Below are 15108 nucleotides of genomic sequence, written 5' to 3'. Positions count from 1 at the left end.
CCCATCAGCCTAACTAGCCTGATCTGCAAGGCCATGGAACACACTATCATGGACCTTAAAACAAGGACATTGGCAACCTCCAAATCCTTGATCCCACACAGTTTAGTTTTGTCAAAGGGAGATCATACCTGTTAAACTTGGCTGCCTTCTTTGAAACAGTCACCAAAGCCATGGATGAGGGGAAGACAGTGCATACCACCTACCCTGACCTAGCCAAAACCTTTGACACTATTCCCCACTCGGGCATAATAGATAAACTCTCCCAGCTAGACATCAACCCGTATATTACCAGATGGGTAGCTAACTGGCTCACTGATAGAACTCACTCAGTCAAAATAGGGGAAGCCACCTCTAGTAGTAGACCCGTAACAAGTGGTGTACCCCAAGGATCAGTCTTGGGGCCTCTGATGTTTGGGAAATACATTTCTGAGGTGCAAGCCAAAACCAGTGGTCTGTGGCTGACCAAGTTTGCAGATGACTGCAAGCTGGGCACTGTCATAAATTCCCCTACCGATGTGAACATCCTCCAAGAGGGCCCTACCCAAACTAATGACTGGTGCTAGAAGCATGGCCTCAAATTGAATCCCAAGAAATGCATCATTATCCCCTTTGGGGAAAATGGTGTCCCCACTAATTATAACATTAATAACAATGTACTAAGGTTGATAACAACCTGACTTTTGACCACCACGTTGCCTCTGTTGTACGAAGACTTTCTACATGACCCACCTCATAAATACAGGTATTTCATTCATAAGCAAGGAGGTAATAACATCCCTGTACTCCTCCCTTATCAGACCCATTATCGAGTACTATGCCCCCTTCGGCATGTACCTTGCTAAGCACATGCAGCAGCTGGAGAGACCACAGAGGTTCCTGACCAGGAAAATCCAGGGTCTCAAACACCTATCCTATACAGATAGGCTAAAAGCCCTCCCCCTCTACTCAGTCTCATACAGACTGCTCAGAGGTGACCTGTGTCTGGCATACAAGGCCGTCTCAGACTCTGCCTTAATAGAGTTGCTGCACATCAGTAAGTCAAACTCCACTCGTGCAATCCACACCCAAGGCTTCAACCTGTTTGTGAAATTAATAGAACTTGCTGACGGGATAGATTTGTGTCCCAATGACTCCCCCATCTGTGGAACAGATTCCCTCTCCATGTCAAGCAGAGTACCTCACTATCTGTCTTTAAGAGGAACCTGGATAACTGGATGGAAAACAGAAACTATAGCCCTGGGATCTCACCTGTGTCCCTGCTGGACAGGGAAAACAGGTGCTGACTTTGTGGGAACATGGGTGAAATTCTTGGCTAGGCTTATAAGGGACTTCGGGCCAATACCCTAGTATCGTCCTATGAACCTATAATACTGGGGACAGGACATGATATTACGAGACATGCACAGCACAGTATGGCGTACTGTATTGTATAGTTTATAAGACTGCTATCAGGAGATGGAAAATTCTTGTGCCCTACACAATGCATTGTAAGGTAGGTTTAGCAGTCTGTACATAGATAGCACTATGGCTGCTATATAGTAACATGATAAACAGTACAAAGGCATAAGTGAATGTTTAACCTGTAGTGCTGTTGGTCCACAGGAACAGGTAACAGTGATTCAGAAAACTGTGCTGTTTCTCACCCATGCCTGCAGACCAGAACTATTTTTCTTACCATTATGCTAATGCAATCTGGAGATCCTTGTTCTGTGTTAAGCCCCAATCAACATGTCTAAAGCACAGTGCAATGCATGGATGCCGTGATTAAGCTCCCAAATCAGGAAAACGCTAAACTTGTTAAGGATGTCCCTAGCATATGACTTGATCTTAAAAGTGCTTAGAGGGTGCTTAACAAAATCTTGTTAAGTACATCCAAGAGCTCTTAAGCAAGGTCTCAAGCTAGGGACTAATACTGAACAGCAACAGCTGGCAAAGAACAATGGCAAAATATAAAACAGCTTTACTCTGCCACACTTATAAACAAATAGTGTTGCAGAATGAAGTATGTAACAGCTTATAGGGTTGTTAGGTCTATGGAGAGGCACATCATTTCTGATTTGTGCAACACGTACCACCTTAGGACCAAACTAAAACTCTTCAGAACTACAAAATATTGTTTTGATCCAAAATGGAGCTTACAAAACAACTTTTTTATAAACTAAATAAACAAACAAGTGCTTCAGTTTTTAACTTCAGTGCTAACACATATAATGACTTCATTCATTTCATTGGATCAATGTCGAATCAAAAGGGGATTTAATCTTATGAGAGACAATACATTTACTCGCAATAAATATTTCACTGTAAGTTGACTATTAAAACCATTTTAAAAGGTATAAAACCTAAAAATATAAATATACAAATGATCATTCCTACAATCATATACTACAAAATATTAGTCCATTGGAGTTTCAGGGAGAATTTTTTTGCATACTTTTTCTTCCCTTGCTATCTACCTGGCTGCTGTGCTCTCTGTTCTGGGTGCTAGGCCCTGACCCAGGAACCTCAAGTACCTAACACCTGCATAACACCCTCCTGCAAATTCCTGAACACAAATCTGGACTTTGAAACTACCCTTCAGCTCCCTGAGTGGCCAGCTGTTTCTTAAGACAGTGAAACCTGGGAACCTCAAGTACCTAACACCTGCATAACACCCGCCTGCAAATTTCTGAACACAAATCTGGACTTTGAAACTATCCTTCAGCTCCCTGAGTGGCCAGCTGTTTCTTAAGACAGTGAAAGTATGTACTGTTCTCGTAACTAGATATTTTTATTAATAACTCTGGACAAATTTCCTTGCTTCACTAGGCTAGTTTCCCCACTCCAGATAGCCAGCAGCCTACAATTTTCCCCAAACTAGTTTTTATTTCTTTTTCTTCCTTTAACCACCCCTCCTAGACAGCCTCTGCTCTCTCATTTGTAGTACTTTGCCTCTTTTCCCCTCTCCGGTAGCTTGCCTACCTTGTATGTGAGGGATTTGTGGAAATTATATCTCAGGCCACTAGGTGGCGCCCTACCTCTACTGCTCTGCATCTCGATTACAACCTTCTCTCCCAAGACCTCCCAACCCTACTTGTAGCTCTGATTTCAACTTCTTCGCTTCTTAGTGGTAGTTCTGCACCTCTATATCCTCACCCCTGGATATACTAACTACACTCTACTTCTCTTACATATACATACCTTACTGTAGCCCTGCAACCTACTCCTGACCATAAGCACCTTAGATTAGCCTGTTTACTCACTTCTTCTTTCTTCCACTTTTAGACTTACCTGCAGATTACTTCCATTCTACTGATTGTCTTCCTTGGTTGACCACTCTCTTGTGTCTACCCGCTCCATTCGCCCTGTGGGCTCACTCCGCTCCCCTACCCTGCCCCCAATTCCCACCCACCCCAATGCTCCTACATTTATACCACTAGTGGCCACATCCCTATGTCATCTACACCAATCATATAACTACACATCATAAACTCACTCTACCTCTTCTGCCAAACACCACACCCACTAATTAGAACATCCTACCTCCACCCCTAACTACTTACTCAAACTACTTGAACTGCACACAAACTTCTCTCCTTTACTCACCTCCTCTATTACTAAAATGCACTCAACACATAACTCCTCACACCTAAAACTTCTTATTTGCTTATCATCTATCTCCTGTCTCATTGCTACGTATTTCTTAACCTTCTATGAATACCCACTTTACTCTAATATTACTTTTACATCTAAACAAACCTCTACACCTATATTAACTTTCTCTTCTATCCTCTCAAATCTCACAACCCAACCAAAATACCCTCTAGCCAAATACCACAGACCTGCATATATCAAGGTAAATAAATCAAAATCTAGAAAATTAATAGACAGCTTACACAAACTTCTTCAACCAAAAGATTTTAAATACCTCCACCTACTGCTGGATGGAGACATTAATCCTAACCCTGGACCATACCATAACCATTCTAATACCTACAAAAAACATGACAAAATTCACTCTCTATCTACTACCAAACCTACTAACTCTCTCTATATTGCTCATCTCAACATACGAAGTATTTGTAATAAAACCTCTCAAGTTCATGCCCTACTAGAAATCCATCAATTTGACATTTTATGTCTAACTGAAACATGGCTAAAGCCATCCATCAAAAACAGGGAAATCACACCACCTGGGTATAACATCATTAGACTTGATCGTGGGTGGAGGGATAGCAATTCTCCATAAAGCTCATATCCAAATTAGTATTATAGATCAGACTCTAAGCCCTGATAACAATGCAGAAATACTTGCCTCTAAACTTCAAATCAATAGTTCCAAAGCCATTAATATCACACGTGCTTATCTTCCCCCAGGAAATAACAATAACACACTTGAATGCATACTCAATTCACTCCATACCTACCCCCCTCAAGAAACAATTGTCCTAGGTGATTTCAACATTGATTGGTATTCCTGTAACAGGACAAACCCTACCTTCCATATTAACCTCTATGGATTCACACAACTCATAGATAACCTTACTAGAACAAATAAAACCACAAAAAAGAAACCATCCTAGACTGGATTCTTACTAATACTCCTCAACAAACCTACCAATCTGGTACTCTCCCTGAAGAACTAAGCGACCACTCACTGACTTATATCATTAGGCATAAAACTAACCTACCTTTACCTACCATATATAGAACACTTCGCTCAAAAAAACATTTTAACTCTGAACACTTTCTAACCAAATTAATGCAATACAATTGGTCTCCTCTAAAATATCTCCCTCTAAACGAAGCAGTCCAACACTTTAATTCCACATTCCTATCTATCCTACATCACTATGCCCCAAATCGCACTATTAGAACTAATGCTAAAGTAGCACCCTGGCTAATCAAAACCACTAGGCAAAAAATGATCCTCAGAAACAAATCTTGGGCAAAATGGCATGCCACTAAGAATCTAACTGACCACAAAAACTTCAAAAAACTTAGAAACAGTACAAAAAAGCCATCCTAACAGACAAAAAGAATTATTACCTACACTCACAACAAAACTCCAACAAGGAACCTAAAAGATTCTGGTCCACTATTAATAATCTTTTATCCCCTGGCCAGTCTATCACACCAAGCCCTGAAGGCTCTAACCCAGAAAATCCCACACAAACAGCCAACAACTTTAATTCATTCTATACTAATACTATCCAAACTCTTGCTAGTCACCTATCTCCTGACACCACTAAGCTACCCTTCACTACTTTAAAACTACCTCCTCCCTTTCATCTACAACCAGTATCCACCTCCTTTATCTTATCACTGCTTCAAAAGCTAAAACCCACCACTCCTTCTGCTGACAAACTCCCTGCAGAATACCTGCAAATAGACTCTAAAGCCATTGCCTATCCCATCTCTATCCTGATAAATAGATCTATACAGGAAGGAATTTTCCCAACTATTTGGAAGATATCTCATATCATCCAACTACACAAAGGGGGTAAGTCCAACGACCATTCTAACTTCCGTCCTATAGCACTACTATCACCTATTGCTAAAATCATGGAAAAATGTATTCACAAACAACTTCTTAACCACCTCCTAAATAACAATCTATTTGCTAACTGCCAACATGGATTCAGACCTTCCCACAGTACTACTACAGCCTTACTCTCCTTTACCAACTCCATTAATTATAACCGGAACAATAATATCCTATCATTCAGTCTTCATTGACTTATCTAAAGCCTTCAACATGGTTACCCATAAACTTCTTCTGCACATTCTTCAATCCCTCTCACCTGATGCTCCTTCCTTAACTTGGTTTACATCTTACCTAGAAAACCATCAGCAAGCTGTTCTCTGGAAAAATACGTTATCTAATCTTCTCCCAATCTCACTAGGAGTTCCTCAAGGCTCTATCCTAGGCCCCCTTTTATTTTCTATCTTTATTAATGACCTCCATTCAGCTATCCCAAACACTATCTGCATACAATATGCTGACAATTCTACTATTATCTGCTCTGCCAATACACAAACCGAACTACACTCAATCACCCAAAAAGCTTTTACCACAGTCAAACAATGGTTCACTGACCGCTGTCTACTTCTCAATCCCAAAAAAAAACCAAACTGCTATTGTTCTCACCTTCCCACAGATCTACCCCCCCTAAACTTCACTCTTACTTCCACTGACAACACCCTTATTTCCCCAGAATCAACTACCAAACTACTAGGAATAACCATTGACAACAACCTCAGCTTTGATACACACATCAACAATACAATAAAATTAGTTAATAAGAAAATTGGATCCCTTTACAGAATCAAAGCCTTCCTTACAGCAGAATCAAGAAAAACCTTAGCCAGATCCCATCTCATCTCTTCTCTACTATATGCATCTGCCATATTCACTAACCTCTCCAAAAACAACATCAATAAACTAGCACAATCTTACCATAATATTGCTCGATTTGCAACAGGAACCCCATTTAGAACTCACCACTGCCTGAACCTAAGAGAACTAGGTTGGCTTGAACTTCCTAACCAACTCCTATCTCAACAGCTCCTAATAGCTCATACAGTCCTATACCAACCAACTAAAACGCCTATACTCTCTAACCTCATTTCACCTTACAACAACCTGAAGCATCTACGTTCTTCCAACAAACTACTGATTAATATAACAAAACCTAATAACTCTGCAGGGGGCTGCCTCTTTTCCAACTCTTGGAACAATGTGGAATAAATTACCCTCTGACATCACATCTTTGTGCTCTCCCACTTTTTAAAAGACAACTGAGAAATCATCTCAACAAATACTGGCTATGCTCCTGCACTGACCCAGGTTAATTTCACTCTTTCCTCTTCTATCCTCTCTAACTTTACACAATTGACTTTATATGAATACTTTTTGACTAATGTAAAAAAAAAAAAAAAAAAAAATGAACCATTTTTTTCTTATACATCCATTATATTTGGTTTGCTATGTTGAAATTATTGTTGCCTACTTAGTTGCTTTGTTTGTAAAACTTGTATTACCATTGTTTATGTCTGTTTTATACTTGTAATCTTACCCTTGGAGCTTTTCTCCCCGGGCCTCTACTGAAAATGGACATATATCCAGCTAGACTAGCCCAGTCAACAAATGTAAAATAAAATAAAATAAAAATAAAATAAATATATTTTTAAAATGAATTTGTCTACTCGGGAGTCAACCTGTGGGGAAAATGAATATTATGAAATGACTCTCTTTTTTTTTTCAGGGGCTGTATGACAGCTTTTGTATGACCAGTGAGTTCAGTGTATGTCAATAGTATATCAGGGAGATGTAAGAGACGCTGGTCTACCTGTACAAAAAACTGCAGGGAATTTGTTTTGTATGCTTATTCATTCAGTGTGACTTTTACCATTAAAGTTTTTTTTTTTTTTTTGCAATAAACTGTGCACAATAAAATGGGGCAAGTTGTGTAATAATAGAGATAAGATGATTTTGCTTTTGCGTACCCAAAGAGTAAATAATGTGTTGCTCACAAATAAAGAAAAACTAGATCTGGTGATTGATCAGAGTAGGTTCTGGGTCTACATTTGTACGGACATTGTAAAGGTCCTCGAAGCTGAAGCAGGAGCTGAGTATAGGTTTTTAGTTTACTGATCAGTCTATGTCCCTACCCTCTGCTATCATTTTTGTACTTTGCATAACGACAGAAGGGATGTAATGCTATGTAAAAGGGCTGATATGAAGCCCCTCTGAAGCATTGCTGGGCTGATTCCCCAGGACAGGATCCTTGAGGCTCTGACTGACAGCCTGAGCATCTGGCTAGGATGCCTTTGGCAGACTGTCTCTGGAGCTCTATACTAAGCATTCTCTAGTGAAAGGAGCCCTAGAGAGTCACACAAGGAGTTGCTGAAGAGATTATTAATCTTAGTCTGCCTAGGAAAACCTGGAAATGCCAAAAGGAGAGCTTGAATCAACACTAACAGATGCCTGGTTTGCTCTCTTTGGCATGCTTTGCTTAACAGTCTAAGTAATAAAAATGCCGTACTAAAGGTGGATGTGTGGATCACTTGATATCAATACAAATGCTGTTAAACGCTGAATGTATGTGTATGCCTGGGAATGGTATCAAACCACTAAGCAGATGAAATATGTCTGGTCTGATGCTACTGTTGGTAAATTGGAAACGTCTGCAAAAAGACATCTGTAATATATTTATTACAAATTCACAGGTGGTAGTTTTCTAGGTCAACTTCAAGGCAATTTATCTGTGATTGCATTTTTATAATTGCTGGGTATCACTATCAGGGATATCACAAGAGATGTGCAACATTAGAGTGATGGACTTCATGCAGGTTTGTAATAAGAAGGTCTAGCAAAGGGTTAACTCTGTACTATATGCCCAGTGCTTTACCACAGAGGTATGCCAATAATGAGCTGTGTCTCTGTCGAGAGGTGAGGCTTGCTTCAGGGGACAGCTAAGCAAGCCTGAAATGCTGAGTACTTGAAGCGTTAGCTCCTCACTACAGGACACATATGTATATACTGTAAATCAACAGTGACAAAGAGAGACATACATCGATATACAGGCCAAGTCTCCCTTATTACAGCTGTGTGCAGGATTTGTGTTTCGTACAGAGGTAGCATGTGTTTGCTTATCTAGAGTGAGGTATTTGTTTTTCACCTATGGAGAAGAGCAAAGTAATTTCATTTTTGTTTATAATATTTTTATTAAAATTGTATATGCAAAAACAAATACGCTAACAAAAAATCAGTAATTATTCACATAAATGTCTACATCAGCTGCTGTTTTATATATATAAAAGTACTAAACACCCATAAGCTGATCACAGAATGTAAATTAATATTTCTCTATTCTTGCGTGCAAATTAATCAATAACTTCTATTCTGTGGTTACTTTGCTTGTTTTCATCTTAATAGTAGACCATTTTGACATACAACAGTGACAATATTTACAAATTCTGTACATAAAGATATGATCTAATTTTCCAGTTCTTTGCAGTCATTTTCATAGCTATTTTATTAAGCTCAAGACAAGTGGGAATTGAGGCTTGGGTAACTCAAGTACTTTTCTGATATCTAGGGAATGTACAGGACTTTTCTGTGGTCTGAGAGTCTCATTGCGACAAATTCTGAGAACTGATGCCTTAATGTAATAGCGGGAGAAGCTGTTATTTAATATTTTTTTTACATTTCAAAATTTCCAGAAAAAGTCTGCGCATTTCGTAAAATGTGGATATATATTCCTTTCTGTATTTTGAAAGGCTCATGTCCCCTTGCATTTTAACCTTTCATAAGAATCAGGTTGAACTAGGCCTCCAAGTCTCAATTACAAAGCATGTTTACGTTACAGTAACTTCCTTCTTCATCAAAAGCTGGCAGTAAGATCCAATAACGTTTAAACGTTATCAGGCTGTCCAAATCCAGTTGACATATCTGATGTAAGATCTGATAAATTATTGAATGACTGCCATTTTTAATTCCAATGTTTTACAAGTAACTGAAATCCAGACATAACTTGTTCTCTCATCTATCTCCAACTATTTAAATCAACCTCAGATGTAAATTACAGGCCAAGATTCAATGCATTAACAGACAAATTACTCACTTTTGATGGTGGCTTCATGAAGTCCACCCTGACGTCTGGCCACGTCTTCTGTAATGTTAAATGAAAGGTCACCTGGTTTGGTAAGTAACAGCAGTAGGTGATCTACTGGAATGTTATAGCCTGCATAAAATACAGAAGTTATTTAAAATAAACTCCCAGGAAGTATTTCAGTTTTGTCTGTTGCCATTTATTTATAGACAATATAGTCATTCATTTAAGAAATTAGAATGAGGTCCTTTTTAGCTAGAGACACATTTCAGAGACTCCGTGTGAATAAAAAAATGTCATATTCATTCTACTGGAATATCCTAAAGATGTAAACATGCAAAAGATTCTGATACTCAAAGACAATGCAGGCTAAGCAAGTTACATAACTGAAATGTATAGCTTAGAAAAAGCTTTTCCATGAGACTCATCCTACAATCCAAGTTCTCAAATGTTTCTGTTGTGTCGGACAACACAAAGACAGGTAAGGAAAAGTTCCTTGATTTGAAATCTGAAAATTCCAGCAAAGGAGTGTTAAACCTGTTTAGTGTTGTGAGAAGCTTTTGTTATGTTATAATGCATATATTACAGCTTTTGTTATGTTATAATGCATATATTACAGCTTTTGTTATGTTATAATGCATATATTACAGCTTTTGTTATGTTATAATGCATATATTACAGCTTTTGTTATGTTATAATGCATATATTACAGCTTTTGTTATGTTATAATGCATATATTACAGCTTTTGTTATGTTATAATGCATATATTACAGCTTTTGTTATGTTATAATGCATATATTACAGCTTTTGTTATGTTATAATGCATATATTACAGCTTTTGTTATGTTATAATGCATATATTACAGCTTTTGTTATGTTATAATGCATATATTACAGCTTTTGTTATGTTATAATGCATATATTACAGCTTTTGTTATGTTATAATGCATATATTACAGCTTTTGTTATGTTATAATGCATATATTACAGCTTTTGTTATGTTATAATGCATATATTACAGCTTTTGTTATGTTATAATGCATATATTACAGCTTTTGTTATGTTATAATGCATATATTACAGCTTTTGTTATGTTATAATGCATATATTACAGCTTTTGTTATGTTATAATGCATATATTACAGCTTTTGTTATGTTATAATGCATATATTACAGCTTTTGTTATGTTATAATGCATATATTACAGCTTTTGTTATGTTATAATGCATATATTACAGCTTTTGTTATGTTATAATGCGTATATTACAGCTTTTGTTATGTTATAATGCATATATTACAGCTTTTGTTATGTTATAATGCATATATTACAGCTTTTGTTATGTTATAATGCATATATTACAGCTTTTGTTATGTTATAATGCATATATTACAGCTTTTGTTATGTTATAATGCATATATTACAGCTTTTGTTATGTTATAATGCATATATTACAGCTTTTGTTATGTTATAATGCATATATTACAGCTTTTGTTATGTTATAATGCATATATTACAGCTTTTGTTATGTTATAATGCATATATTACAGCTTTTGTTATGTTATAATGCATATATTACAGCTTTTGTTATGTTATAATGCATATATTACAGCTTTTGTTATGTTATAATGCATATATTACAGCTTTTGTTATGTTATAATGCATATATTACAGCTTTTGTTATGTTATAATGCATATATTACAGCTTTTGTTATGTTATAATGCATATATTACAGCTTTTGTTATGTTATAATGCATATATTACAGCTTTTGTTATGTTATAATGCATATATTACAGCTTTTGTTATGTTATAATGCATATATTACAGCTTTTGTTATGTTATAATGCATATATTACAGCTTTTGTTATGTTATAATGCATATATTACAGCTTTTGTTATGTTATAATGCATATATTACAGCTTTTGTTATGTTATAATGCATATATTACAGCTTTTGTTATGTTATAATGCATATATTACAGCTTTTGTTATGTTATAATGCATATATTACAGCTTTTGTTATGTTATAATGCATATATTACAGCTTTTGTTATGTTATAATGCATATATTACAGCTTTTGTTATGTTATAATGCATATATTACAGCTTTTGTTATGTTATAATGCATATATTACAGCTTTTGTTATGTTATAATGCATATATTACAGCTTTTGTTATGTTATAATGCATATATTACAGCTTTTGTTATGTTATAATGCATATATTACAGCTTTTGTTATGTTATAATGCATTATATTACAGCTTTTGTTATGTTATAATGCATATATTACAGCTTTTGTTATGTTATAATGCATATATTACAGCTTTTGTTATGTTATAATGCATATATTACAGCTTTTGTTATGTTATAATGCGTATATTACATTATGCAGTTGCGATGGCAAAAAAAGACAATTTGTGAAATCGGTCCTGTTTGCGCTGCTGCTACCTTTCAGTACTATTCAACTTTTACTCTACCAGTCCCGTCTTTACCCAGCCCAAACAGTTCTTGTTCCAGATTTTTCCCTTGTATATTGGTTAACTTCTGTTACAACATGGAGTTTAACAAGGAGATACTTAGTTCTATTTATTATAAAAGAATATTTATTAATAATTTAGAAATATGACTAACAATGCCATGCCATATATCAGTAAGCATGAAACTGCACTCATTGAAAGCATTCCTAACCCTGGAAAATGCTGACATCTGTGCAGTCACAGAAACCTGATTCAAAGCTGCAGAGAGCACCCGAGCCTTACCTGGTTACTCATCATATCATACATTCAGACCCCAAACTGTAAGCAGTAAAGCCAAAGGAGGTGGAGTTTCAATATATATAAAAGACACACACACCTCCAGGCTGGTCAAACAGTATGACGCACAGGAGACACTCCAGGTGCAGTTAACCACTGACAAGACCCCTATTCAAATCAAAGCTAGCTACTGGCCCCAAATCTGACTCAATATGCCCAATCCGCCTATGTGGATCTGTTCGAATCTATCAAGATTCAACCCTTTACCTGATCCTGGATGACTAACTATCCAAACATAGACTGGAAGAACTACTCATGTCAGAACACAAATGCCCAGAGATTCCTCGATTTTATCAATGCAATTGCCTTGGAACAGCTAGATGATACCCCCCAAGGGGTGATAATATCTTGGACTTGGTATTAACCAACATGAGTAACCACTGCAGCATCCCTCTAGTATCATCCTCCCTGGTAAGATCCGACAACAAAACGGTTAGTTTCAAAGTCACCATCCCCACCAACCCCCCTCTAGCTAGGATCAGACATAAAAACTTTTCCAAAGCTGATTACAGCGTCTTGAGGGATGGTATAAACAGCTTTACAGCCCCCTCATCATCTGTAGGAACTGGCAACAATATCCCAAACTACACCAAAGCACTATACGAGCATTTATATAGATGCATGGCATCAGGAATACCTGACAGGGCTAAAGCATCCTCCGCAAGGAAGAGTAAACCTGTCTGGTGAACATCTGCAATAAATAAACTCTATGACAAAAGGAAAAAATTGCCATCCAAGACCAAGAAGGAGCAGGCGCCCAATTGGAAGCAATGTCTCCTTACCCTGAACAAGCAAATTGCACTAGTGAAATCTTCGAAAGCAAACGGAGTCCAAATTGGCCACATTTACTAGAGACAAACATAAGGCCTTCTTCACATATGTCCACAACCTCAAAGGAAGCACCCAGATCTGTTCAGAATTGGTGGTCAAAGACACAACATATACAAATCCCATAGATATAGCAAACTTCCTGGCTGACAGATTCAGCAAAAACTTTACCTCTCTGTCCCCCCATCAGTAAATCAGGACATCTCCAGTACCTGCCACCTTCCCCATATATCTAGGGAACAGGTCATCACTGCTCTCTCAAAGGCAAAAAAATATACAGCCTCCATGGGACCCGATAACATCCCAGGCTACATCCTACATGAACTCAGGCAGGAACTTGCAGCACCATTAGGCACCCTATTCAACCAAAGCCTGAGTATTGGCTTCATCCCAGCTGAGTAGAGGACAGCCACTGTCATCCCTCTACACAAAGGTGGAGTGTCCACTGATCCTGGAAAGACCCATCAGCCTAACTAGTCTGATCTGCAAGGCCATGGAACAGATTATCATGGACCTCATTAACAAGGACATTGGCAACCTCCAAACACTTGATCCCACACAGTTTGGCTTCATCAAGAGGAGGTCATGTCTGCTAAACCTGGTTGACTTCTTTGATACAGTCAACAAAGCCATGGATGAGGGGTAGATGGTGCACACCGCCTACCTTGACCTTTGATACTATTCCCCACTCAGACATAATAGATAAACTCTCTAGGCTACGCATCAATCCATATGTATGTTACCAGATAGGTAGCAAACTGGCTCACTGATAGAACCCACGTAGTCAAAATAGGGGAAGCCACCTCAAGTAGTAGACCCATAACAAGTGGCGTTATTTGGGATATACTTTTATGAGGTGCAGGCCAAAACCAGTGGGTTATGGCTGACCAAGTTTGTAGATGATTGCAAGCTGGGTGCTGTCATCAGTTCCCGTAGTGATGTGGACATTCTCCAAGAGGGTCTCACTCAGACAAATTACTGGTGCCAGAAACATGGCCTCAAGCTGAATATCAAAAAATGCATCATCATCCCCTTTGGGGAGAGTGATGTCCCCACAAATTATCACATTAATAACAACATCCTAAGCACGCAATCAATCATGAGGGATTTGGGCACCCAGGTTGACAGCAACCTGACGTTTGACCACCATGTTCCTTCCATTGTATGGAAAGCCTTCTACATGGCCCACCTCATAAGTAAAGGTATCTCATCCAGGGACAAGGAGGTCATAACATCCCTGTATTCTTCCCTTATAAGGCCCATTATTGAGTACAAAGCCCCTTTCAGCATGTACCTCGCAAAGCACAGGCAGCAGTTGGAGAGACCACAGAGGTTCCTCACCAGGAGAATACAGGGCCTCAAACATCTACCATATACAGATAGGCTAAAAGCCCTATCCCTCTACTCAGTTTCATACAGACTCCTGAGAGGTGACCTCTGTCTGGCACACAAAGTGATTACGGACCCCACCTTAATGTGACTGCTGCATATCCACAGGTCAAGCTCCACTCAAGTAACTGAGACATTCAGCCTCAACCTGGTCTGTGACATAAACAAGACCTGCTGGCAGGACAGATGTGTGTCCCAGAGACTCCCCCAGATATGGAATAGACTCCCTCTCCACATCAAGCAGAGTAACTCTTTACCCCATTTTAAGAGCAACCTGGATAACTGGATGGGAAACAGAAAATATACCCCTGGGACTCCACCCATGTCCCTGACGGACAGGGACATTGAGTGCTGATTTGTCTAAACATGGGCTAAACTCTTGGCTAGGTTTATAAGGGCCTCAAGGCCAATAGCCTAGTAACCTCCTATGATGCATCTCTACATGAACCTTTCTGTTATAACTGTTTAGTAATGAATCAC

At 38.2% G+C, this 15108-nt stretch overlaps 1 protein-coding gene across 1 annotated transcript in view; it reads right to left on the bottom strand.

Annotated features, from left to right (window-relative positions):
• LOC122815128 (gastrula zinc finger protein XlCGF26.1-like) overlaps positions 1 to 15108 on the bottom strand; it is a 197480-nt gene that overhangs the window by 55465 nt on the left and 126907 nt on the right. The window contains exon 3 of the mRNA XM_044087382.1: positions 9609 to 9728. Within this exon, the coding sequence (XP_043943317.1) occupies positions 9609 to 9728 (120 nt within the window). The remainder of the gene's footprint in view (positions 1 to 9608; positions 9729 to 15108) is intronic.

Source organism: Protopterus annectens, chromosome 11.part0, assembly GCF_019279795.1.
Source record: "Protopterus annectens isolate FY-2018-M chromosome 11.part0, PAN1.0, whole genome shotgun sequence".
NCBI classification, from domain to species: Eukaryota; Metazoa; Chordata; order Ceratodontiformes; family Protopteridae; genus Protopterus; species Protopterus annectens.
This window is presented reverse-complemented; position numbering and strand designations above follow the sequence as displayed.